At 47.8% G+C, this 25,238-nt stretch overlaps 3 protein-coding genes across 4 annotated transcripts; 2 read left to right on the top strand and 1 right to left on the bottom strand.

The window, feature by feature from the left end:
* Positions 1 to 11,258: 11,258 nt before the first annotated feature.
* Positions 11,259 to 23,466, bottom strand: LST1 (leukocyte specific transcript 1). Its single transcript, XM_049888583.1, has 7 exons — positions 23,341 to 23,466; positions 19,090 to 19,213; positions 17,533 to 17,669; positions 17,098 to 17,186; positions 16,729 to 16,751; positions 15,611 to 15,795; positions 11,259 to 11,385 (listed from the first exon to the last, which is right to left on the bottom strand). Exons 2-7 carry the CDS (start codon positions 19,171 to 19,173, stop codon positions 11,349 to 11,351), a joined length of 555 nt encoding a protein of 184 aa, XP_049744540.1. The 5' UTR covers positions 19,174 to 19,213; positions 23,341 to 23,466; the 3' UTR covers positions 11,259 to 11,348.
* On the top strand, positions 12,737 to 15,491 carry NCR3 (natural cytotoxicity triggering receptor 3). Its single transcript, XM_049888638.1, has 4 exons — positions 12,737 to 12,952; positions 14,177 to 14,521; positions 14,695 to 14,808; positions 14,940 to 15,491. Exons 1-4 carry the CDS (start codon positions 12,910 to 12,912, stop codon positions 15,011 to 15,013), a joined length of 576 nt encoding a protein of 191 aa, XP_049744595.1. The 5' UTR covers positions 12,737 to 12,909; the 3' UTR covers positions 15,014 to 15,491.
* LTB (lymphotoxin beta) lies at positions 22,060 to 24,041 on the top strand. Of its 2 annotated transcripts, XM_049888559.1 has the most exons (4): positions 22,063 to 22,240; positions 22,640 to 22,685; positions 22,870 to 22,941; positions 23,423 to 24,041. In XM_049888559.1, exons 1-4 carry the CDS (start codon positions 22,079 to 22,081, stop codon positions 23,875 to 23,877), a joined length of 735 nt encoding a protein of 244 aa, XP_049744516.1. In that variant the 5' UTR covers positions 22,063 to 22,078; the 3' UTR covers positions 23,878 to 24,041. The 2 variants fall into 2 exon arrangements, with proteins under 2 accessions (XP_049744526.1, XP_049744516.1); XM_049888569.1 differs by lacking the exons at positions 22,640 to 22,685; positions 23,423 to 24,041 and having other exon boundaries at positions 22,060 to 22,240.
* The last annotated feature ends 1,197 nt before the right edge of the window (positions 24,042 to 25,238 follow it).

Below are 25,238 nucleotides of genomic sequence, written 5' to 3'. Positions count from 1 at the left end.
GAGACAAGTACGTCCTTTCCTCACACTTGCTTTGTCAAAGACCGCTTCACAGTCAAAAGTTCTTAAAGCCAAGCAACAGTATCCTTTGCACTGCTTTATCTTTATTTATTAAAATTAAGTTCAACATGCTTGCGTTTTAAATGTGTTGTTATTAATGCAGTAATAAAGAAGCCCATAACTGATTCTATCACAAATATTTACTAATATTTTGATACTTGGAACTCGATACAATTGTTTTATTGTATTGTATTTTATTTTATGCTTCACTAGACACCAAAGGGATTTGTGATGCGAAACAAGAGCCCCTGAGATAAACACTCCCTTATCCCTTTTTTTTTCCCCCCCTTTGGTCTTGGGGTGGTAATAGCTCCTCTGCTTCTAATCCCAGGTTATAGCTCTATCCCGTGTGGTTCCCTTACACCCCACATACCATTGTAAATAAACTGTCCTCTTCAAATTGTGCTAATTTGAGGGTGTTACCTGTTTCCTTTTGGAACCCTGACTGATAAAGTGTGAATATGTGTGTATAAGGGGGGGGGTGGTTAGGGAGACTGGGGGAAAAGGAATGGACCCTTGCTGTTTCACTTTGTAAATGAACAAAAGGGCATCCTGGTGTATGCACTGGGCTCCCGAGCTTGGTTAACAGCTGTCCCTAAGGAGGGAAAACAAGTCAGGATTCAGAGCCTACAAGGGGCAGTCCTGTAGGAAGATAAAGAACTCGCCAATATTGCTGTTCCCAGAAGCTTTTCCTTTTCTAAAAAGGGTCCATGTAGGACTTCGAAAGGAACAATGGCAGCAGCTTATTTTGAAATCCTCCCTCTTCACTCCTGGAAACCATATACCGTAGAGCAATAAAGAGAATGGAAACACACACACACACACACACACACACACACACACATCATTTTCAGTGAAAGTAGAAGACAGAAAACCTACAAGCTCCAAATTATGCATATGTGTGACCAAATGCCAAGCTGGGCAGGCAGTCCCTGCTAGTGCTTCAGGGAAGAGCAGAGAAGGAGGGGGGCTTCTGATAATAGTAGTAAATATTCATTCCAGGGAGGACAGGCCTCACTCTGAGAGGGAAGTGCTGAGAGCAGGACTGACTGAACAGATTCAAAGGCTAAGATACGTCGAGAATGTTTTACAAAGTGAGTGAAGGGATCCACCATCACCTGTCTGTTCATTTGTCACACTGTCGTGGCTTTGCATGTTACTGTGATGCTGAAAGCTATGTCAATCACCAGTATTTCAAATATCAGCAGGATCGCCACGGTGGAAAGGTTTCAGCAGAGCTTCCAGATTAAAATTGACTAGGAAGAAAGGCCTGGTGATCTACTCCTGCAAATTAGTCAATGAAAACCTTGTGGATCACAACAGAACATTTTCTGACTTGCTTGCTTTAGACATGTCGTTAGGAGGGATCAGTCGCTGGAGGAGGACATCGTGTTTGATGAAGTAGAGGGCCTTCGAGAGCAGAGGAGGCTCGTGGTGAGATGGATTGGCCTAATAGCCACAACAATGGACTCCAACATGGTAGTGGTCAGGAGGATGATGCAGGACTGGACAGTGTTTTCTTCTGTTGTGCATAAGGTCGCCATGAGTTGGAGTCCACTTGAAGGCATCTGTCACCTATCTGTGTATATAAAGAGGCCCAGAAGTGGCAGATCTCAGAATGGGTCAGCAAAATTCTTCATCTAATAAGTGCATCACCTTATTAAGTCCAGCCTATGAGGCCTCCTATGGAAGAAAAAAAAAAAAACGCAAGGAAGTCTAAGGTTTGTGGTAGAAACTTTCTTAACCAGGAGAGGTTCTGAGAGGCAGGGGAGGAGGGAGTGGCTACACAGAGTTACCACATTTTAAGGAAATAGTCCATTGTTATAGCAAGACAGGAAGATCCCCTTGAACTTGTAAGCCTGAAAAGCTATTGTCTTGGCTATCTAGTGCTGCCATAACAGACATACCATAAGTGGTTGGCTTTTAAAAAGAGAAATTTATTTTTTCACAGTCTAGCAGGTTACAAGTCCAAATTCAGGGTGTTGGCTCCAGGGGAAGGCTTTCTCTCTCTGCCGGCTCTGGAGGAAGGCTTCCCCTGGTCAAGGAGCTTCTCAGGCACAGCGACCCCGTGTCCAAAGGACACGCTCTGCTCCTGGTGCTGCTTTCTTGGTGGTATGAGGTCCCCAACTCACTGCTCGCTTCCCTTCCCTTTTACCTCTTGAGAAATAAAAGGTGGTATAGGCCACACCCCAGGGAAACTCCCTTTACCTTAGATCAGGGAGGAGACCTGAGTGAGAGTGATGTCACAATCCCACCCTAATGTCTCAACATGAGATTACAATCACAAAATGGAGGACAACCATGCAATACTGGGCATCAAGGCCTAATCAAGTTGAGACACTTTTTTTGGGGGGACACAATTTACTCCATGACAGCTATCCTGGGCCCTTTTGCCACCCCTCCATAAGGTCCTCCTGCTAATAGTTCAGAAAAATCTAACTCATCTAAGTATGAGCAACAAAAAGAAATGACCAAGACTTCTTTCCAATTAAAATATCAGATAAAAGGTTAAAAAAAAAAAAAAAAGTTTTCCAACAGATGATGATCATACCAGAAATATATTGCTAAAAAGAAGATGGAAATTGTAACCCAAAATTCCATAATGAATTGAAAAATCAAACTTAGTGTAGCATTTTAGCAATGAAGGAAAGGCACAAACAAAAAATACAAATACACAGAGAAGAGATGGCTGATAATAGGAGGGTATGAATGGGAACTGGCGGAAAAGTATAGACTAATAATATAAAACTGCTTTAAAAATGCCCCCACAAGTCTGTCAGTTTGTCGTACTGTGGTGGCTTGCATGTTGCTGTGATGCTGGAAGCTATACCACCGATATTCAAATACCAGCAGGGTCACCCATGGCGGGCAGGTTGAGTTGACCTTAATGACATGGATGGAGTCAAGCTTTCAGGACCTTCATTTGCTGATGTGGCAAGACTCAAAATTAGAAGAAACAGCTGCAAATGTCCATTAATAATCAGAATGTATGAAGTATGAATCCAGGAAAATTAGAAATCATCAAAAATGAAATGGAACACATAAACATCAATATCCTAGGCATTAAAAACTGAAATGGACTGGTACTGGCCATTTTGAATCAGACAATCATATGGTGTACTATGCTGGGAATGACAGCTTCAAGAGGAACGGTGTTGCATTTGTTGTCAAAAAGAACATTTCAAGATTTATCCTGAAGTACAACACTGTCAATGATAGGACAATATCCATATGCCTACAAGGAAGACCAGTTAATACTACTGTGGAAGAAAAAAAAATTTAAGCACCAATCACTATTACCAAAGTTGAAGAAATTGAAGATTTTTATGAACTTTTGCAGTCTGAAATTGACCGAACATGCAATCAGGATGTATTGATAATTACTGGTGATTGGAATGCAAAAGTTGGAAACAAAGAGGAAGGCTCGGTAGGTGGAAAACATGGCCTTGGTGATAGAAATGATGCCAGAGATCGCATGATAGAATTTTGCAAGACCAATGACTTCTTCACTGCAAATACCTTTTTTCACCAACATAAACAGTGACTATGGATGTGGGCCTCACCAGATGGAATACACAGGAATCAAATCAACTACGTCTGTGGAAAGAGACGATGGAAAAGCTCAATATCATCAGCCAGAAAAAGGCCGGGGGCCGACTGCGGAACGGACCTTTGACTGGTCATTTGCAAGTTCAAGTCGAAACTGAAGAAAATCCCTAACAAGTTCATGAGAGCCAAAGTATGACCTTGAGTGTATCCCACATGAATTTAGAGACTATCTCAAGAATAGATTTGAGATGTTGAGCACTAATGACAGAAGACCAGACGAGTTGTGAAATGACATCAAGGACATCAAACATGAAGAAAGCAAGAGGTCATTAAAAAGACAAGTAGGAAAGAAAAAACCAAAATGGGTGTCAGAAGAGACTCTGAAACTTGCTCTTGAACATTTGGTAGCTAAAGCAAAAGGAAGAAATGATGAAGTGAACTGAACAGAAGATTTCAAAGGGCAGCTTGAGAAGACAAAGTAAAGTATAATGACATGTGCAAAGACCTGGAGATGGAAAATCAAACGGGGAGAACATGCTCTGCATTTCTGAAGCTGAAAGAACTGAGGAAAAAAATCAAGGATCAAGTTGCAATAGTGAAGGATTCTATGGGGAAAATATTAAACGACCCGGGAAACATCAAAAGAAAATGAAAGGAATACACAGAATCACTATATCAAAAAGAAATGGTCGATGCTCAACTATTTCAGGAGGTAGCATATGATCAGGAACTGATGATACTGAAGGAAGAAGTCTAAGCTGCACCGAAGGCATTGGTGAAAAACAAGGCTCCAGGAATTGATGGGAATATCAATTGAAAAGTTTAAATAAATAGATGCAGCACTGGAGGCTCTCACTCGTCTATGCCAAGAAATTTGGAAGACAGCTACCTGGCCAACCAACTGGAAGAGATCCATATTTATGCCTATTCCCAAGAAAGGTGATCCAACTGAATGTGGAAATTCATATCATACGTGAGTAAAATTTTGCTGAAGATCATTCAAAAGTGGCTGCAGCAGTATATTAACAGGGAACTGCCAGAAATTCAAGCTGGATTCAGAAGATGACGTGGAACCAGGGACATCATTGCTGATGTCAGATGGATCCTGGCTGAAAGTACAGTGTGGCGGTTAAGATTGTGTGTCAGCTTGGCTGGGCCATGATTCTCAAGTGTTTGTATGTGATCACTTCCATGATGGGATCTGCTGTGAGTAGCCAATCAGTTGAAAGGGAGTTTCCTTGAGGTTGTGGCCTGCATCCAAATATAAGCAGACTTTCTGGCTTTTTGCTTGCTCTGGGTCCTGTGGCTGCCTCCTGTTGGTCTGACCTCCAGTTCTTGGAACCTGAGCTATCAGCTTATCTGCCGATCTTGGCATTCCTCAGTCTTCACAGCCTTCGAGTGGAGCCATGCTCTCCTACCTGCCAATCTTGGGTTCACCAGCCCCTGCGGCTATGTGGATCCAGAGAAGCCTCTATCCTAACCCACGGACTTGGGATGTTCCAGCCTCTACAGTTGAGTGAGCTGTTTCTTTGATATAAATCTCTATATATATTTATGCGCTTTACTCATTTTGCTTCTCTAGAGAACTGAGTCTAAGACACAGAGAATACCAGAAAGATGTTTACCTGTGTTTTATTGACTATGCAAAGGCATTTGGCTATGTGGATGATAACAAATTATAGATAACATTGTGACGAATGGGAATCCCAGAGCACTTAATTGTGCTCATGGGGAATCTGTACATAGGTCAAGAGGCAGGAACAGAATGAGGGGATACTGTGTAGTTTAAAGTCAGGAAAGGTGGCCATCAGGGTTGTATCCTTTCGCCATACCTATTCAATCTGTATGCTGAGCAAATAATCTTAGAGGCTGGACTCTATGAAGAAGAATGGAGCATCAAAACTGGTGGAAGACTCATTAACAACCTGCATTATGCAGATGACACAACTTTGCTCGCTGCAAGTGAAGAGCACTTGAAGGACTTACTGATGAAGATCAACGACCACAGCCTTCAGTATGGATTACACTTCAACATAAAGAAAACAAAAATCCTCACCACTGGACCAATAAGCAACATCATGATAAATGGAGCAAGATTGAAGCTGTCGAGTCCGACTCATAACAATCCTATAGGGCAAGGTAGCACTGCCCCACAGGGTTTCCAAGGCTGTGATCTTTACGGAAGTAGACTGCCACATCTTTCTCATCTGGAGCAGCTTGTGGGTTCAGACTACCCACCTGCTGGTTAGCAGCCAAGCATTTAGCCATGGTGGTACCAGGGCTCCTCAAGAGAGAATAGCAGTAGCTAAAACTGCATGTGACAGGACTGTCCAGGTAAGCACATGGTAGATACTCAAAATTTGTTGAATGAAAGCTGGAGAAACAACCTAAAAGTCCTCCAGTAGGAAAATGTGTGTAAACAAGAGTGTAGGGTATAGGAGGCTGGTGGGGGGGGGGGTGGGGACTCAGGCCTGATTGCATTTATTTTCCCTAAGAAAGAAGAAGTAATGATTTCAAAGTGGAACAGCTACCAGGGTGACAAGATCCAAGGTGTTGGTCATATAGAGTCAAGGTGAAGGCTGGCGTGGAGAAGGTGAAGGAACTGTGAAGTTAGGGTATAGAAAAGTCATTTGTCAGACTTGTACAAGAATGTTCATAGCAGATTTATTCATAATAGCAAAAATTAGAAATGACCCAATTGTACATCATCATGTGAATGGAGAAACAGGCTGCGATATATCTATACAATGGAATACCACTCAGCAATAAAAAAGAATGAACTACTAATACATACAACAATATGCACGAATCTCACAGACATTATGCAGAGTGAAAGGAACCAGGCACAAGAGAACATACTATATAATTTCATTTAATATGAAGTTCAATAACAGATAAAGCTAATCTACTAGTTACCAGTTGCCATCATCTGACTCATGGAGACTCCATGTGTGTCCGAGTAGAATTGTGCTCCATAGGCTTTTCAGTGGCTAATTTTTCCAACTCTCGTGGACTTGTTCTGATTTTCTTCAGTTTCAGCTTGAACTTGCATATGAGCGATTGATGGTCTGTTCCACAGTCGGCCCCTGGCCTTGTTCTGACTGATGATATTGAGTTTTTCCATTGTCTCTTTCCACAGATGTAGTCAATTTGATTTCTGTGCATTCCATCTCACGAGGTCCATGTTATAGTCGCTGTTTATGTTGGTGAAAGAAGGTATTTGCAATGAAGAAGTCGTTGGTCTTCCAAAATTCTATCACTCGATCTCTGGCATTGTTTCTGTCACCAAGGCCGTATTTTCCAACTACTGATCCTTCTTTGTTTCCAACTTTCCCATTTGCCAGTAATTATCAACGCATCTTGATTGCATGTTCAATTAATTTCAGACTGCAGCAGCTGTTAAAAATCTTCTATTCATCTTTGGCCCTAGTGGTTGGTGCGTAAATTTGAATAATAGTCGTCTTAACTGGTCTTCTTTGTAGGCGTATCGATGTTATCACTGACAGCGTTGTACTTCAAGATGGATCTTGAAACGTTCTTTTTGACGATGCATGCAACACCATTCCTCTTCTAGTTGTCATTCCCAGCATAGTAGACTATACGATTGTCCAATTCAAAATGGCCAATACCAGTCCATTTCAGCTCACTAATGCCTAGGATATCGATGTTTGTGCGTTCCATTTCATTTTTGACGATTTCCAATTTTCCTAGATTCATACATTCCAGGTTCTGATTATTAATGGACATTTGCAGCTGTTTCTTCTCATTTTGAGTCATACCACAAATGAAGGTCCTGAAAACTTTACTCCATCCACATCGTTAAGGTTGACTCTACTTTGAGGAGGCCGCTCTTCCCCAGTCATCTTTGGAGTGCCTTTCAACCTGGGGGGCTCATCTTCCAGCACTATATCAGACAATGTTCCGCTGCTATTCATAAGGTTTTCACTGGCTAATGCTTCTCAAAAGTAGACTGCCGGGTCCTTCATCTAGTCTGCCTTAGTCTGGAAGCTCAGCTGAAACCTGCCCTCCATGGGTGACCCTAGTAGTATGTGAATACCAGTGGCATAGCTTCCAGCATCACAGCAACATGCAAGCCCCCACAGTACAACAAACTGACAGACCTTGAGTACATCCTACCTGAATTTAGAGACCATCCGATGAATAGATTTGTTGCATTGAACACTAGTGACCGAAGACCAGACAAGTTGTGGAATGACATCAAGGACATCATACATGAAGAAAGCAAGAAAGCAAGAGGTCATTGAAAAGACAGGAGAGAAAGAAAAGACCAAGATAGATGTCAGAGGAGACTCTGAAACTTGCTCTTGAACGTCGAGCAGCTAAAGCAAAAGGAAGAATTGAGGAAGTAAAAGAACTGAACAGAAGATTTCAAAGGGCGTCTTGAGAAAACAAAGTGTTATAATGACATGTGCAAAGAGCTGGAGATGGAAAACCAAAAGGGAAGAAGACCCTTGGCGTTTTTCAAGCTGAAAGAACTGAAGAAAAAATTCAAGCCTCGAGTTGCAATAGTGAAGGATTCTATGGGGAAATATTAAATGACGCAGGAAGCATCAAAAGAAGATGGAAGGAATACACAAAGTCAAAAAGAATTAGTCGATGTTCAACCATCTCAAGAGGTGGCATATGATCAGGAACCGATGGTACTGAAGGAAGAAGTCCAAGCTGCTCTGAAGGCATTGGTGAAAAACAAGGCTCCAGGAATTGATGGAATATCAATTGAGATATTTCAACAAACAGATGCAGCGCTGGAGGTGCTCACTTGTCTATGCCAAGAAATATGGAAGACAGCTTCCTGGCCAACTGACTGGAAGAGATCCATATTTATGCCTATCCCCAAGAAAGGTGATCCAACCGAATGTGGAAATTATAGAACAATATCATTAATATCACACACAAGCAAAATTTTGCTGAAGATCATTCAAAAATGGCTACAGCAGTATATTGACGGGGAACTGCCAGAAATTCAGGCCGGTTTCAGAAGAGGACATGGAACCAGGGATATCATTGCTGATGTCAGATGGATCCTGACTGAAAGCAGAGAACACCAGAAGGATGTTTACCTGTGTTTTATTGACTATGTAAAGGCATTCGACTGTGTGGATCATAAGAAATTATGGATAACATTGCAAAGAATGGGAATTCCAGAACACTTAATTGTGTTCTTGAGGAACCTTTAGATAGATCAAGAGGCAGTTGTTTGGACAGACCAAGGGGATACTGATTGGTTTAAAATCAGGAAAGGCGTGCGTCAGGGTCGTATCCTTTCACCATACCTGTTCAATCTGTATGCTGAGCAAATAATCTGAGAAGCTGGACTGTATGAAGAAGAATGGAGGATCAGGATTGGAGGAAGACTCATCAACAACCTGCATTATGCAGATGACACAACCTTGTTTGCTGAAAGTGAAGAGGACTTGAAGCACTTACTAATGAAGATCAAAGAGCACAGCCTTCAGCATGGATTGCACCTCAACATAAAGAAAACAAAAATCCTCACAACTGGACCAATGAGCAACATGATAAATGGAGAAAAGATTGAAGTTGTCAAGGATTTCATTTTACTTGGATCCACAATCAACAGCCATGGAAGCAGCAGTTGAGAAATCAAAAGACGCATTGCATTGGGTAAATCTGCTGCAAAGGACCTCTTTGAAGTGTTGAAGAGCAGAGATGTCACCTTGAAGACTAAGGTGCCCCTGACCCAAGCCATGGCATTTTCAATCACATCATATGCACGTGACAGCTGGACAATGAATAAGGAAGACCGAAGACGAATTGACACCTTTGAATTGTGTTGGTGAAGAATATTGAATATACCATGGACTGCCAAAAGAATGAACAAATCTGTCTTGGACGAAGTACAACCAGAATGCTCCTTGGAAGCAAGGATGGTGAGACTGCGTCTTACATATTTTGGACATGTGTTCAGGAGGGATCAGTCCTTGGAGAAGGACATCATACTTGGCAGAGTACAGGGTCAGCGGAAAAGAGGAAGACCCTCAACGAGGTGGATTGACACAGTGGCTGCAACAATGAGCTCAAACATAACAATGATTGTGAGGTTGGCTCAGGACCAGGCAGTGTTTCGTTCTGTTGTACATGGGGTTGCTATGAGTCAGAACCTACTCGACAGCACCTAACAACAACAATTTTTCCAAAGTGGATTGCCAGGCCTTTCTTCTGAGATGCCTATGGGTAGACTCTATCCTCCAACCTTTAGGTTAGCAGCTGAGCACATTTTCATCACCCAGGGACTCCAGAGTTATTGAACACTCCCCCAAAACAAAACAAAAGCAAACCAGTTGCTATCACATTGATTCCAACTCATGGTGACCCCATGTGTTGCAGAGTAGAACTGCACTCCATTGGGGTTTCATGGCTGTGACCTTTTGGAAGCAGAGTGCCAAGAGTTTCTTCTGAAGCACTGCTGGGTATGCTTGAACCACCAACCTTTTCATTAGTAGCCCAGTGCTTAACCATTTGCACCACGCAGGAACTAGAGTTATTGAAAGGGGTCCTTAAATCCATACACATATGAAGATTTATTCTAGAAAGATTAAGAAAATATTCAGCTACTATATTCAGGATACAAAATATTTTTGGATGTTACAAATGGGCTGGGAGTCCCTTAGGTAGAGAAAAGGGGTGGGGGAGGGCAGGATATCCTTGAGTTCACGTGTGGCTATACCATTGGTCATCCTAGCCCAGGGGAGGAGCTGGGGCCTAGCACACACTGAGTACCTGGTACAGTGGGGTCTGAAAGTTTACTGGTGACTCTCATTTAACAAATGTGGAAGTAGTGGAGCCAAAACCCAAACAGGCTCTTTTGACTTCTAAGCCACATTGCCCTGGGACATGGAGTAGTGCACCGTCAAATTACAGGGTTTATCCTCAGGCCAGTAGCCCATTCCACCCACCACTCCCTCCCAGTGATGGTGGCCTCCTTTCTTCTAACTGTGGGCTTCTGACAGCTGAAGCAGGAGAGGCAATTTTCCCCGCATTGACTCTTTGGGGTGGAGAAGGGGTGTTGACAGAGAGAAACAAGGCAAGGGATAGGTCAGAAGCTGAGGGAGGGCTGGAGTTAAGGCCCGGTTGAGAAAAGTCACCTGTTGGTGCCTTAAGCACCCCTCATGCTCCATGACCACCAGGGGGCAGTCCTTGCCTTGCCAGGGCACCTCGATCCCACACCCTCAAGTTCGATGGCTCTGAAAGAGGCGGCCATTGGGCTCAGAGGCGTGGCGGGGGGGTGGGGGGGTGGGGCGGGGGGTTGTTAACCCATTAATCCTTTGCGGGCCCTATAGGACAAAGTAGAACTGCCCTATAGGGTTTCCAGGGCTGTATATCTTTCCGAGGCAGGCTGCCACATTTTTCTCGCAAAACGGTTGGTGGGTTTGAACCCCCGACCTTTCTGTTAGCAGGCAAGCACTTTTAACCACTGCACCACCAGGGCTCCTCAGGTGGGGGTTAGAGGAGGGCATTTGCCCCTGGGCACAAGCCCAAGGGGGCGCCAGACGAGGCCGGCCGGCGAATCACATCCACCCTTCCCCCTCCCTCCCCACCACAACGAGGGCGGCGGGAGTATGGTGTGTAAATTTAGAGACTGGTCTTGAGCGCTCCTTACTTTCGCTACGCCTCTTACTGGGCTGGGTGATGGAGAATAGCAGAGTGAGTCCTTCTCAGATTATGTGGCGTGTTGTGGTTTTCCAGATGGCTTGTTGTTGTTAGGTGCCGTCCAGTCGATTCCGACTCATAGCGACTCTACAGGACAGAGTAGAAGCTTCTGCACAGGGTTTCCTAGGTTGGAACCTTTATGGGAGCAGCTCGCCAGGTTTTTTTGCCTGCCCAGCGGCTAGTGAGTTGGAACCTCCGACTTTCAGATTAGCAGCTGAGCCCTTAACCATTGTGCCACCATGGCTCCTTTGAGGTGGCTTAGAAGGTTAAATAATTCGTTCAATATTATAAAACTAAAAGTTTTTTTTTTTTTTTTTAATAAAAAAGATTATGTAACTAGTTATTGGGGAGCTGGCATTTGAACTTAGCCTGACTCCCTTCTTTGCCATTAGACTACTGGCTCTCAAAGAAAACAATGCCCCAAAGCAGTGTGCCCTGAAGGGTGGGGACTGGACAGTCTATTCATGTATTATGAAGCAGAGGTAGAAGCACAGACACAAAGAAAAAAAAAATATATTAATATAAAGGAGTCAAAAAGAAAGTGTGTGGCGAGTTCTGGGCACCTGTTTCACTGGCCATATTAAAAAAAATGTGATTATTCTTTTCTACGTGCCGCATTATCTCAGGTAGGTGTGTAAATATGTGGCACGCTCTTGTCCTAATCCCTGTATAACCTCGAAGTTACACGTAATGCCATGTGTCTTTCTTTTGTGTCTGTACCATTCACTACATTTCATGTAACAGGCACTTCGTAGGTTCTCAATAAAATGTTGGTTAAACGGTGAATAAAATAATAAAATGAGTGGATTTCCCAGTGGGTAATGTGTCCTTCTGGAAGGCAGTAGACAAAGCAGACCTCTGCTGGGGGTGTATTCCTTTAATGGAGATCTGAATATGAATCAGTCCAGACTTCTCCATCAGCTGCACTCATTCTGCCAAACCATCCAAATCCATACAATCTATGTAAATAGCCTTCCAGACAAAGTTCCTAGCCACCTCCTCCAGTGCCCCTTCAACACCAATCAGCTTACTTCCCCTACTCCCCTCCTACATATAAATTCTGGAATAGCCCAGCAGGAGGTCCAGACTCCAAGGAAATGGATAGGTGGGCACTGATGGGCAGTGGGGAGGGGAAATAGATTAGCTTCTGGGTCCAGAAGGGCTCCTGGAGGCTTATTCTGGGTAAAGGGCTGGCCTTCTTGAACCTCAGAAGGCGGGCAGAACCACATCAGAAGGCAGAGAGAACCACATCCTGGTCTCACCCGCCCACCCAGCCTCGCTTATCAGCCTACCCACCCTTTCCTTACTGGGTGTCTGAGCCCTACCCTGCCCATCACACTTAGGCAACCTGCCCACCAACTGCTCATGCCTCCCAGAGACCCAGATACCTTCATCAGCAGTATCCTCTCTCCTCAGGGAGATGTGCCCTACAGTTGATGCTTGAGGTCCCAGGCAGTTGCGGTCCTCAGCGGGTGATATGAGTCTTACGTGTCATAGGAGGCTCCCCACCCCCACTGGTGACCGAAGGCCTGGCCTCAAGTAGTGGGTTGTTCCTCCTCCACCCAGACCTCACTGCTCAGGTACCCCTTGACAACCCAGCCACCCTGTGACATGGCCTGGACGCTGTTGCTCATCTTTATCTTGGTCCATCCAGGTGACAGGGCTTTAGAGGAGTGTGTGGGGCTGGGAGTGTGGGGGTGGGGTGGGGAGGAGGCTGGATACATGGATGCCCAAGGCAGCAGGCTTGGGGCGGGGGGTGCTGAGCATTGAGCCCTGAGGGGATTGGATAGGAAAGGGGAGTGGGAGCCGATGGGGTCCTCCGTAAAGCTGACATACAGGGGACTCCCCCAGTCCATGGTTCCCTCCCTGCCCCACTGTGAATTTCTCTGTCACCTCGCTGGGAGGGTCATCCCCAGTTTGACCCCAGATCCAGTTTCTTCTCAGCCTCTTTCTAAAAAGGTTGTAAGGACCAGTAAAAAGGCTTAAAAGAAGGAAGGACTTGAAGGAAGGGGCTTTTTTTTTTTTTTTTGAGGGGTCAGTTTTATTTTAATGAGTTTAGTAAGCCAATTAAATCAGACTTATTATCCAGGGGTCTAGATACATAATCAGGAGTTTGGGAAATCTAAGATAAATTTCTTAATGAAATGGATTTGAATTAAAGATTTTAACTATCAGAAATATTCATTAACTAGGCTCAGTGCTTCTCAAAGACTCCAAATCAGCAGCTTCAGCATCACCTGGCACGCCCCGCTAAAATGCCTGGGAGTGGGGTCCAGGAATCTGTGTTAACAAACCCTCCAGGTGATTCTGATACACACTCAGGTTTGAGAACCACTGAAATAGAAGGATGACTAGTGAATTTCACTAACTGGGAAATATAATGAATAATTTTAATCATTGGTCTAATTCATCAATTTGTATGAATTAACTGGGGCTCTCAACCCATTACAGCCATGCCTTCACCTAGGAGATTTAATTAGTTAATGGTCTTTAACAAAAAGCATAGTGAGAAATGTCATTAGTACTAGACTAATACCTGGAATAATGTAATTAATGATATTAGTTAACAAGGCAGTCATTCATTAATGGGGTTCAATTTGACTCTGTTGGGTTAAATTTCAGCAAGATAAGTTACTCCTGAATGTGGCTGGAGAATGACGGGGTAGGGGGAGCGTGAGGGTGAGATTTGGTATGCAAACGAACTTGAAAAACTATTTAACCAAGGTTAAGAAATTAGATTGGTAAAGAGGAGAGGGTTGAAATGAGGCAGGTTTATTAGCCAAAGTGCTTGTCCCTGTGTGCCTTCCCTGGTGGATCAACTAGATATTTGATTCCAAGCTGAGGAGGTGTTTCTCTGGGTCTTCTCTCTGCCCCCCAGCATCCTGTGCTCTCTGGGTGATCCAGCCCCCTGAGATTCGGACCGAGGAGGGCGCCACCACCTCCCTGCCCTGCTTCTTCAATGCCAGCCAAGGGAGACCTGCCATTGGCTCTGTCACGTGGTACTGGGACAATGTAGCCCCTGGGAAGGAGGTGAGGAACAGGACCCCAGAGTTCCAGGGCCGCCTGGCCCCCCTCGGCTCTGCCCGCTTCCTCTGTGACCACCAGGCTGAGCTGCACATATGGGACACCCTAGCCAATGACTCTGGAGTCTACCTGTGCAGGGTGGAGGTGCTGGGCCTGGGTGTCGGCACTGGGAATGGGACTTGTCTGGTGGTGGAGAGAGGTGAGGTGCTGGGAGGTGGCACCTGTCTTTGGAGCCCCCACTTGGCAATGTCCCTGGAAGTGGAAAGTCCTTCCCACAGGCCCCCTGCCCCCTGCCCCTCCCTGAGCCTGTGCATGCTTCTTCCCCAGGGCCGCCTTTACCAAACCTCTTCCTCTCCACCACCCCACATTCAGGATCCTCTCAGCGAGAGGACAGCACCATCCTCCACCTCCTCCTTAGGGCTGCATTCTATGCCTTCAGTTTTCTCTCTGTGGCCATGGGCAGCACCATCTATTACCAGGGCAAATGTGAGTAATGGCACCAGGGGCAAAGGCAGAGGAGACGGGAGGGACAGTAAGAGGGCTGGGAGAGGGAGAGACAGAGGCCAAGAAGACAAGATGCTGTAGTGCTGAGCCGCACTTGTGGTCTCTCCTGCCAGGCACCTGTTGTGTGGGAACACCCTGCCATCCCTGTCACATGGGAACACCCTGCCACCACTTGGATGGCCTCTGAGGAGTGATTCTAGCCCCGTGATTCCCAGCCCTCTTCAAGGGACTCCAACAAATCCCTCTCTGTCCCACTACTAACTTCCCCTTATCAGTCTCACATATTTTCCTCTCCATTCTCCAGGAGCCCCAATATGCCCCTCTCCAGGGGCCCCAGGCTCTTAACTATCCCCTCCACTAAGTCCAGACCAGAAAGACCCAAGGAGGATGCTTCCCTAAATAGAGCCCAGAGCCCCCTCCCACTACCTGCCTGAGGCTCAACACATCCACCTCTCCCAGGTCCAGCAGGCTGAGGCAGATTCTCCTGAGGTGTGGGGATTATGGCATCTATTTTTCCTCCTTGTCAACAACCTCATTGTGGCCAGGCCCATAGAAAAATACTCTTTCTTGGCCTTTAGGGGAACTTGGGTTCTTTAATGCCCTTCTTGATCCAATAAATCACCACTTGACTCCAGAGTGAGTGGGGGTGTGGTGGTGGAAAGCCATTTAAGTTTTGACTGTGGTCATTTCTAATGGGGGCTTGAGATGTACAGAGAAGCCTGAGATGCAGAAGGTGGGGAGACCACGGTCTTTACTGGGTGAACTACAGAACAACCCTACCTACCCCTTGAGGGAGGCGCCTGGGGGTGCTAGGGTGGGTTTTTTCTTGGCGATGCAGGCATAGTCAGCACTGGGGTCTTCCTTGGCATCCTGCTGGTCTCCCTTGCTGAGGTTGGGCCCCTCAGCACCACCTGGTGCTGGCAGCCTCTGCAGAGATGCATAGTGGAGCTCCTGCTCTGAGGACAGGGCCTGGGATGGGCACAGAGAGGCTGGCATAGAGAGGCTGGCATGGGGGGATGAGCATAGGGGGGTGGTACAGAGAGGGAGGCACAGGGGGTGGTACAGAGGGGCGGGCACAGGAGGCAGGCACAGGAGGTGGGCACAGGGGGCTGATACAGAGGGGCGGGCACAGGAGTGGGCACAGGGGTGGGCACAAGGAGGGAATTCCCTCCATTCCTCCTCCTTCCCTCCTTCCCTCCCTTCCTCCCTCCTTCCCTTCCTTCCTCCCTCTTTCCCTACCTTCTTCCCTCCCTCCCTCCCTTCCTTCCTCCTTCCCTTCCTTCCTTTCTCCTTTCCTCCCTCCCTCCCTTCCTTCCTTCCTGGTGGATTTCTGCCCCCCTCCTCCCGCCTTTCTTATCTCCTTGCTACCTTTTCAGTCTCCCCTGCTCTGTTCTCTTCTTGCACTCTTCTCTCTCTCCCTCCCTTTCTGTCTGCCGGTGTAAGCTCTTGCTCTTTTCTCTCCTTGCCCTTTCACTTTGAGTCTCTCTCATTCTCTGTTTTCTTCCCCTCTCATTTTTCTCTCGGTTTCTCTCCTTTATTTTCTGTTTCTCACTATTTGTCTCTTTTTGTGTCTTTTTCCTCTCCTTTTTGTCTTATTTTCTCTCTTATCTCTACACCATTTCTTTCTTCTCTTCGTCTCATTCTCTTATTTCTGTCTCTTTCTGCCTCTCTCTCATTTTCTCTGCCTCTCTGACTCATTCTCCTATTTTCCTTCTCTTTTTCTCTTGGCCCCCACCCCTTATCTCAGCCCTCAGCCCCCTCTTCTTCTCCTGTCACCCACCTGGGTCCTCTCTTGCGCTCCCCCTCCCCTCCCCTCCCCTCCCCTCCCCTCCCCTCCCCTCCCCTCCCCTCCCCTCCCCTCCCCTCCCCTCCCCCCTCCCCTTGCTCTACCCCCAAACTCACCCAGCTCCTCTCCACCCTCTTTACTGGAAGGAAAAGAAGCAGCTCAGCATGGTCCTCCCATGTGTGTTACCCAACCCTCCCCTCCTGGGGTGTGGAACCCAGGAGCTGAGTCCCCATCCCAGCACCAGGGAGGTCATGATCAGGCAGGTGTTTCCTCACATGACTTCCCCACGGTTCCCATGGGTGAATTCCTTGCCTCTCTCTTTGGACACTCTTCCCTCATCCCTCACACCCAACTCCCACCATCCTCCTCACCCAGGGCCTGCCTGGATCAGTGGAGAGGAGACATCTGGGAAAGCAGTAGGAATGGGCATGGGAGGGGACACTGCTGTGGCATGGCTGAATGGGGGAGGTGAAGGTAGGACTCACTTCTCCGGTGGAGCCAACACAGACAGGTGGACAGAATGCCCATGACTAGGAGCAGGAACCCTCCCAGCGCTGCAGACACTAAAAAAAAACTGTGGGGAAAATGGGCAAGTATTAGAGGGCCCATTTCTCCAGCTTGCCCATTTTCCTGGCTGGTCACGGATATCCCAGTTCCCCCCTCCAATGGTTTTAGAGACAGGATCTCCCCTCAGAGACCCTTCACCCTAGGTCACTTTATCTCACCCCATACCAGAGGTCCCATCCCTCATCAGTTACCTCACCACCCACCCTCAGAGGCATCCGCTGCAGCACCTGCTGTCTCTGGGCCCTCACTGTAAAGTCCCTTTGCCCCACGCCAGCTGGTCCTGAGAGGTCCTGACCACCTACTCATGAACTGACACACCACTTTTCACTCATTGCTTCCTGTGATACACAAACCTTTTATAAGGAAGGAATCCATTGTCCGTGCCACTTGACGTTGTTGGCTTTCTCATGGCCGTGGACTGAGGACTGGCCTCAAGGTCAGGAAATGTAGCCCCCGATCTTAGGTGAGTCACGTGCCTCAAGTTCCTCATCTGTAAGGCGAGGGCCCTCTGTTGCAACTGTTTCCCAGGCTGAGGAGCCTCACCTAGTGACAGCTCTGAACTGGGTACTTTTCATTTGTCACCACTGATCTCCACAACACAGTAGGGGATTATGGTGCCCACTTCCCAGGCAAGAAACCTGACTGTCATAGATTGAATTATGTCCCCCTAAAATATGAGTTATAAATCCTAACTTCTATGCTTGTGGTCGCTATGAGTCAGAATTGCCTCAATGGCAACAGGTTTCGTTTTTTGGTTTTTATGCCTGTGGTTATAATCCCATTTGGGAATGGGTTGTCTTTGTTATGTGAATGAAGCACGGCTAGTATAGGATGTTTCTTGAGTCATTCTCTTTTGAAATATAAAAAGAGATTAAACAAGAAAGTAGCGAGAGAGATGGGGTAAGACTGATGCCAAGACACGTTGAAATCTCCAAGGAATCAGGAAGAAGAAGCTAAAGAGACAAGGACCTCCCTCCAGAGCCGACAGAGAGAGAAAGCCTTCCGCATAGAGCCAGTGTTCAGGATTTGCACTTCTAGCCTCTTAAACCATGAGAAAATAAATTTCTGTTTGTTAAAGCCATCCACTTGTGGTATTTCAGCACTAGATAACTAAGACACTGAGGGTCAAGCCACTGACTTTTATGAGGACCCCTAGGCCAGAAGTGGCAGAACTGGGGTCCAAGGTCAGCTGTGTCTAGCTCTAGAGCCCACTCTTTTCCCTCTGTCCTAGGCTGACCAGGTGGTTCATAGGAGTCTCTCCAGTTGGATAGTTCTAGGCTCTGGTGAGAGGACTGACAGAGGAGGAGCAGCCAGGGTCTGGAGTGGGTGTAGGAACTGGTAGAAAAATAAGGAAGGCAGTGCCCTGCAGTTGATGCTGCTGCCTTAGCCCCAGGGCAACTCGCAGGGGGCCCTACTTGGCAAGTGTGGAAAGCTGTACCTTACAGGCAGTTAGGAATGGGGCTGAAATGGGGCTTGAGAGAGTGTCTAGGGCCCCATAACTTCCCCTCAGGCATTTCCTGTCCTCCAACCACTGGTTCCTGTTTGAGAGCAAAGAGGGGGCTGTTGACTTCACTCCAGAGCCAGATGCACTGACCAGAGTCTGGAAACTGAGACCCTCCAGGGTTCAAGAGGAATTCTTGGGTGTGTGTGTGGGGCGGGGAGCAGAAGTACAGCTGACAGGAAGAGCCTGAGGCAGCCATGAGGGGAGCAATGGGGATGGGCTATTTTTAATTTCTTTGGGGAGCAGAGACCCAGAAGCTGGAGAAGATTCCTTCCTTTTGGGCCCAGGACCCTCAAACCCATTCTCTCCCTCCCCCATCTTAGCCTCACCTTACTCTGGGCATGAGGGTCTTTCCTCTCACAGTCTCCCTCCCCCGCCCCATCAGGGTCCCTGTGCACTCCCAGCTTACCCAGATCCTGTGGCCTGCAGGGTGGACAGACTCCAGACTGACATGAGTTTCCCGGGTGGAGAGAGGTGTTGCTACCTCAGACATTCCTGCCCCTCCTCTGGCTTTAACTTCTCCCCCAACATTTCTAAGAAAGGAAATTAGGCTTTGAGGGTTAGGATTGTGACTTCTGGAACTGTAACTAGGCCTATAATCCCCCTCAGTTCCAACCATCCTGTTGTTCCTGCTAGTTGGTAAATGTACACCTCCAGGCAGCCATCTCTGATTAACTTTTCCCAGTTACCCTGTTAAAATAAAATCAATGTTAAGCCAATAATAGAACTGATTGAAGTTTATTTAATATACAGTTTGCAAATTAGGGCAACATTTCTGACTAGAGAGTCAAAATGTCCCAGAGAAGAAAGATCCTTTAGATATTTTTATACCTCAGCTTATTGCTAGTGTTTATTCATTGCCATGGAAACAGGGCCAGAACAAAGTTTACAAAATAACTTGTGGACATGCAGGATTGACCTTGAAACATAGCTTCTAGTCTGATCTTTGAAATTGCTGTTGTCAAACTGACTGCACATAGATAGTTCTTTAAAAGAGCACAATGTTCAGGGCAAACATTCTTTAAAAATTAAACTGAACTATGGTTTACTAGGAGACCTGGTGGCACAGCAGTTAAGCACTCAGCTGTTAACCAAAAGGTTTGAATCCACCAGCTGCACTGAGGGAGAAAGATGGGTCAGTCTGCTTCTATAAAGATTTACAGCCTTTGAAACCCTGTGGGGCAGTTCTACTCTGTCCTACACGGTCACTATGGGTTGGAATTGACTTGACGGCAGTGGGTTTCTTTTTATTGTTTGGTTTAAAGATGACTTTCGGGCAGCAGTTTTGGTTTAAGGTTTAAAGATAACCTCTGGGCAATGGTTTTGTGTGCATCATTTTAACCTCAATGGCTCCAGAAACTCTGGATTCCATGAGCATTTGAAATTCTGTTCCTCAACCCCTTACAATGCGTATACCAAGAGTTTATGATCTTGGCACATGCGTGGGCACACACCTCCCTGATCTCACATCAGGCTGGGAGCTCTGGCAGATTTGGGATGACTTGCCTGGTGTCCTGGGGCTGTATGCAACAGAGTGCTTGGCTAGCTGATTAATAAATAGGGCAGTTACAGGCAGCAAAACTAGATCTACATGAGCACTGCTGATGGGTCTAGGACAGAAAGTTGATGAAGAGTTGGTGCTTGGGAAAGGAGATGGGGCAATCCAGGTGGACCTCCTGCAGGAGGCAGCATTCTGATATCAGCGAGTAAGAGCAGTGGTCTCAGGCCCTCCGGTCAGAGACCTGGGTGAGGGCCTGTTCGTGGCCCTAACTATGATGGGGGGTGGGGAGCAGGTTACTAGAGGATTGCATATACAGTCCTTGAGGAGGGTGAAGATTGGGGAGCCCAAGGGGAGGAGAGAGGTAAGAAGATCTGGTATCTGGGTCCGTATGCATTTGTAATTCCTTCTCCAAATTCAGGAACTTTCTGCTACTTTCCCACCCCCACCCTCAATGTGCCTCTTGCAGGACAAGAGAACAATACTCAAGATTTTTGTTTTTCGAAAACATTTGTTATTTAGAAAATTCAGAGGTAAAGAAGAACTTAAAAAATTGTACGGTGAACGTATCTCTACCATTTAGAATCTACTATTCACATTTTGCTGTATTCGCTTTATCACATATCTATCCATCAAGCCATCTCATTTTTGGATGCCTTTCAAAGTTGCAAACGTCAGTACATTTCACCTCTAAACCTTTCAGCATGCTTATCATTGGCTGGAGTTCCGTCCTTGATTCCCCTTTTTTGTGGGGGCTGGGGAAGGTGAAATTTACATACGGTCTACAAATCTGAAGTCAGTACTCAGTTTTTAAACTGTCTTGTGGTCAAGGCTGGAGCCAGTCAGCCTGGGTTTAAATCCTGACTCTGCCACTTACGGTGTGACCTTCCACAAGTTTTTTAACCTCTCTGTTCCCTAGTTTCCTGTCAGGATTAAAAGAATATTATTTGTAAAGTGCGTAGATCAGTGGCAGGCACATGCTAAGTACTATTTACGTATTTTTATTATTACTGTTATAGTTATCTTGAACACATAGAGATGTCATCAAGGGGAGATGATCTGGGACTACCTTCAACTTCCACGAACCTGGTCTTTTCTCCCTTTAACTCCTACTGCACTGCGTACCTATACCATTCATTTTGTCCTTGCTGCTTTGTTTTGCTCATTCATTCATTCATTTGTAAACATTTAATAAGTACCTACAAGTGGATCAGGCTCATCCTAGACTGCAAAGCTCTTAGAGGCAGGGGCATGGCTCATCTCTTTCCCGCCTGCACTGTGCATACTAGGGAGGTAATACTCCATTTCCATCCCTCCCCAAGTGAGTCAGTGGTGAGGCTGAGACCCCTTCAGCAGCTTAACTCTGCCTTTCGCACCATCAAGAGGGTGCTAGGGGTGAGCAAGGCAATGGGATGGAGAGGTCAGTGTGACGGATACTCAGACATCCATCCCCCAAGATCTCAGTTCTTGTTCTACTCTGCTCCTGACCTCAGGGACAAGGAGGCAGCCCTCCCTCCAACACCCACCTGGGTGGGGGAGGTGAAGAAGAATGCAGACTGCACTGAAAACCTAGAGTCCTGCATTCTCCCGGCAACCTCGCTGCCTGACTTTCTACCTTCCCTCCCTGGGCCTTGGTTTTTCTCCCTGCTGAGCCAGAAGATCTCAAAGGCCCCCTTCAGCTTGACCCTGAAAGCCTGTCTCTCTACCCCAACTCCTTCCCCAGTTCAGAGAACCCAGGCATCCAGCTGCCCTGCCCCAGCTCTGGGTAAACAGGAAGCTGGGTGAGGGGAGCAGGGGTGTGTGGAAAGTCCCAGCCAGGTGTGTGGGTCTATGGGGAGGGGGTGGCCCCACCTCTGGGGTATGAAAGCCCCCCCTGCCCTGGCACTGGCTCACAATCTCCATGGAGGCATCGGGGCCAGAGGGCCGGGGTGGGAGGCCCCAGGGGAGGGGCTGCCTCCTGCTGGCTGTGGTTGGAGCCATTGTACTGGGGTCCGTGGTGCTGTCTGTGCCTATCACTGTCCTGACTGTGCTGGTCTTGGTGCCCCAGGACCAGGGAGGAGTGGTGAGTGGCTGCAACAGGAAAGCTGTATCCTACCATGCTCACTCACTTCCAGTTATGCTTTCGGGACTCCTGTCTCATACTGCTCAACTGTCTCTTCCGTCCCTGGTGCGAATGTCTTGCCTGTCTGCTTGATGGCTCTCTTTCCATGCTTCCATGATGCCATTGTGTCCTGATGTCTCCAAGCTCCTTCCTGGTTGTCTCTCTGTCTCCCCTCTTCCTTCCCAAGACACAACTCAGCCCCAAGGACATGCCTTGTTTGCTCTCCCTCCCAAGTAGATGTGTGTTGAGGGTGGGACAGGTGGGAGAATCCTCAGGCTTGGAGCTTGGGTCCATGTTGGTAGGGGTGGGGTTGGTGTCAGCTGAGCCTAAACTCTGGGTACTCGGATCCCACCCACCCAGGTAACAGAGACTGCTGATCCGGGGAGACAGAGCCAGCAACAACTGGGTAAGAGCAGATCATCTTCCCCTCCCGCCCCTAAGGGATCCCCAGCTCTTGTCCTTGTTCCCATACCCTTTTCCTCTAGGAATTCGCGTGCTCCATCCCTGAGCCCTGGTGCCCTGTCTTCTTAGGGGGACCATGCTCGGGTGGCCCCCCAAGCCCTTAACCATGAACTCTTCGCCCCTTCCAGAGTTCCAGAAGCTGCCGGAGGAGAAAGCGGAAACAGATCTCAGCCCGAGGCTCCCGGCTGCCCACCTCATAGGTAAGGACTTCGTAGACCTGGATAAACGTTTACATAGCCCTAGAGAATCAGGCAAGGATCCAGCGGGCTCAGCTCACTTTACCAAGGGTGCCGGATCTGCTCGCTCGCAGTTCAAGTCCCTTTCCCCTGTTATTGCAGCGCTGGGGTTCCCAACCGGCTCCACTACTTCTAGCCCCTGAAGTGTCCACCTTTCCGCTGGTGTCCCTATTTTAACTTCTGGCTTCCCTCGGGGAGCAGGCAAAACTTGTCCTGGATCTCCCCACTGGAGCGCTCCGCATCCCACATCTAGGTTCCCTCAGCCCCCAACGCACACTCATTACAGAGACGGCACCGTCACCCCACTCCTCCGTCCCGGTCTCGATAGGAATCAAGATAAAAGCCACCGTCCCACCCCCATACCCCCTCTCCCTGGAGTCCCGGGTCTGGATGTCTCCTCTCAGGATCGAATTCCCCCAAAACCGACGGGCCCTTTTCTCCGCAGGCTCTTGGAAGTCTGGGCAGGGGCTAGGCTGGGAGACGAAGAAAGAAGAGGCGTTTCTGAGAAGCGGCACTCAGTTCTCTGGCGCCGAGGGACTGGCCCTTCCGCAGGACGGCCTCTATTACCTGTACTGTTACGTCGGCTACCGGGGCCGAGCGCCCCCTGCCGGCCGGGGCCCCCTCGGCCGCTCGGTCACGCTGCGCAGCTCACTGTACCGGGCGGGGGGCGCCTACGGGCCAGGGATTCCCCAGCTGCTGCTCGAGGGTGCCGAGACGGTGACATCGGTTTTGGACCCTGCCAGGAGGCACGAATACGGACCCCTTTGGTTCACGAGCGTAGGGTTCGGCGGCCTGGTGCAGCTCCGGAGGGGCGAGAGGGTGTACGTTAACATCAGTCACCCCGATATGGTGGACTACAGGAGAGGGAAGACTTTCTTTGGGGCTGTGATGGTGGGGTGAGGGCCGCCTGCGTCCCAGGAAGCACGAATGCATGGTACTACTGCGTGAACTGGCCCAAATATTGGGGACCCAGATACCCAGGAGCCCATGGCAGTGGAAAAAATGTAGGAAACAGTTTGGAAACTGATTTTGAGCGTAATGAAAATAAACAGTGTAAAGCTTTAGCGCTGCTAATATAGATGCTGAAATGCTAACAGGTCTTAAATTCGGGTGGGCACACAAGTGGTTAAATTACTATTTTTGGGGAGGGAAGGGTTGCTTGCAACGATTCATAATACTACCTATGGGCTTTGCTCCCTGGGATGGCGGTCTGCTGCTCGTTCCTGCCCCCCACCCCTACCATGGCCAGGCCCTAGCATTAGCCCAGTGGGATGGAAGAAGGAAGAGGCTCTCCCCAAACCCCAAAGCATCTCCAAGCTGATTCTTATAACCACATGGTCCCCACCAGATACAGGAACTATATACTCTTTTCTTGAGTCCCTCCCAACCGCGAGAGGGGTCATTGCAGGGAAAGGCAATCACCAGAATAAGAAAGGCCCAATGCAGAGTAAGCCCTTGCTGTGACTGAGGAATGATGCTCTAAGGGTCCTAGCCCTTCTCCCTGCTAGTTGCCTGAAGGCCCCTTCAGCCACTGCCCCCACCCCCACCCAACACTTCTCTCCAAGAAGCAATGAGCAGCTCACCAGACCTGAAGGGAGGGGGCTGCTGGAGAAAGTTGGGGAAGATGTTTGAGAAAGGGGAGAAATGGGGTGGTGGGAAGGAAAAGCTGATGCCACCCAGTCCTGTCCAGGGTGGATGGAAGGTCCTTACCCCTGGTTCACACTTCAGGTCCTCCTTCCAGTAAGTGGGCAACAGTCAGGGGCTCTGGGGTAAATTCACAGCACCCCCTCCATGACTGACTTTCAGCCCCCGCCTGGAGGAGGCAGAGGGGGGACCCAAGGCCCCATCTAGGTCACCCCCACGGGACACTTTACCCCTGTGGGCACACCACAGGGTTTTCCCCTCCCTGACAGCCCTGGGCCGGAAGGAAAAGCTCTTGAGCCCAGTGGGGGCTCTCACTGTCTGTGTCCTCATTTCTTAACTCCATATTTGTCTTTGACTCTGTCTCCGGGAAAGAGCTCTTTCTGGGTGTAGGGAGTTCTCTTTCTGGTTTGCCCACCTCACACGCCTTCCCTTACCATTAATCAAAAAATTGGCAAGACCAAGCTGTCATGCAGGCCCTTCACCCATATGTGATTGCTTGTTTTTCATATTCTTCCTTTGCTTACTTTTGCTCATTGAGTTTTGCTCACGGAGAGCATGGAAGGGGATAGGCAGCTGGGGTGATTAGCCAGATAAAGGAAGAAAGTTAGGTTCCACTG

This window comes from Elephas maximus, chromosome 1 (assembly GCF_024166365.1).
Source record: "Elephas maximus indicus isolate mEleMax1 chromosome 1, mEleMax1 primary haplotype, whole genome shotgun sequence".
Classification (NCBI taxonomy): domain Eukaryota; kingdom Metazoa; phylum Chordata; class Mammalia; order Proboscidea; family Elephantidae; genus Elephas; species Elephas maximus.
Note: the sequence above shows the minus strand (reverse complement) of the source record. Positions and strands in the feature narration are given on the sequence as shown.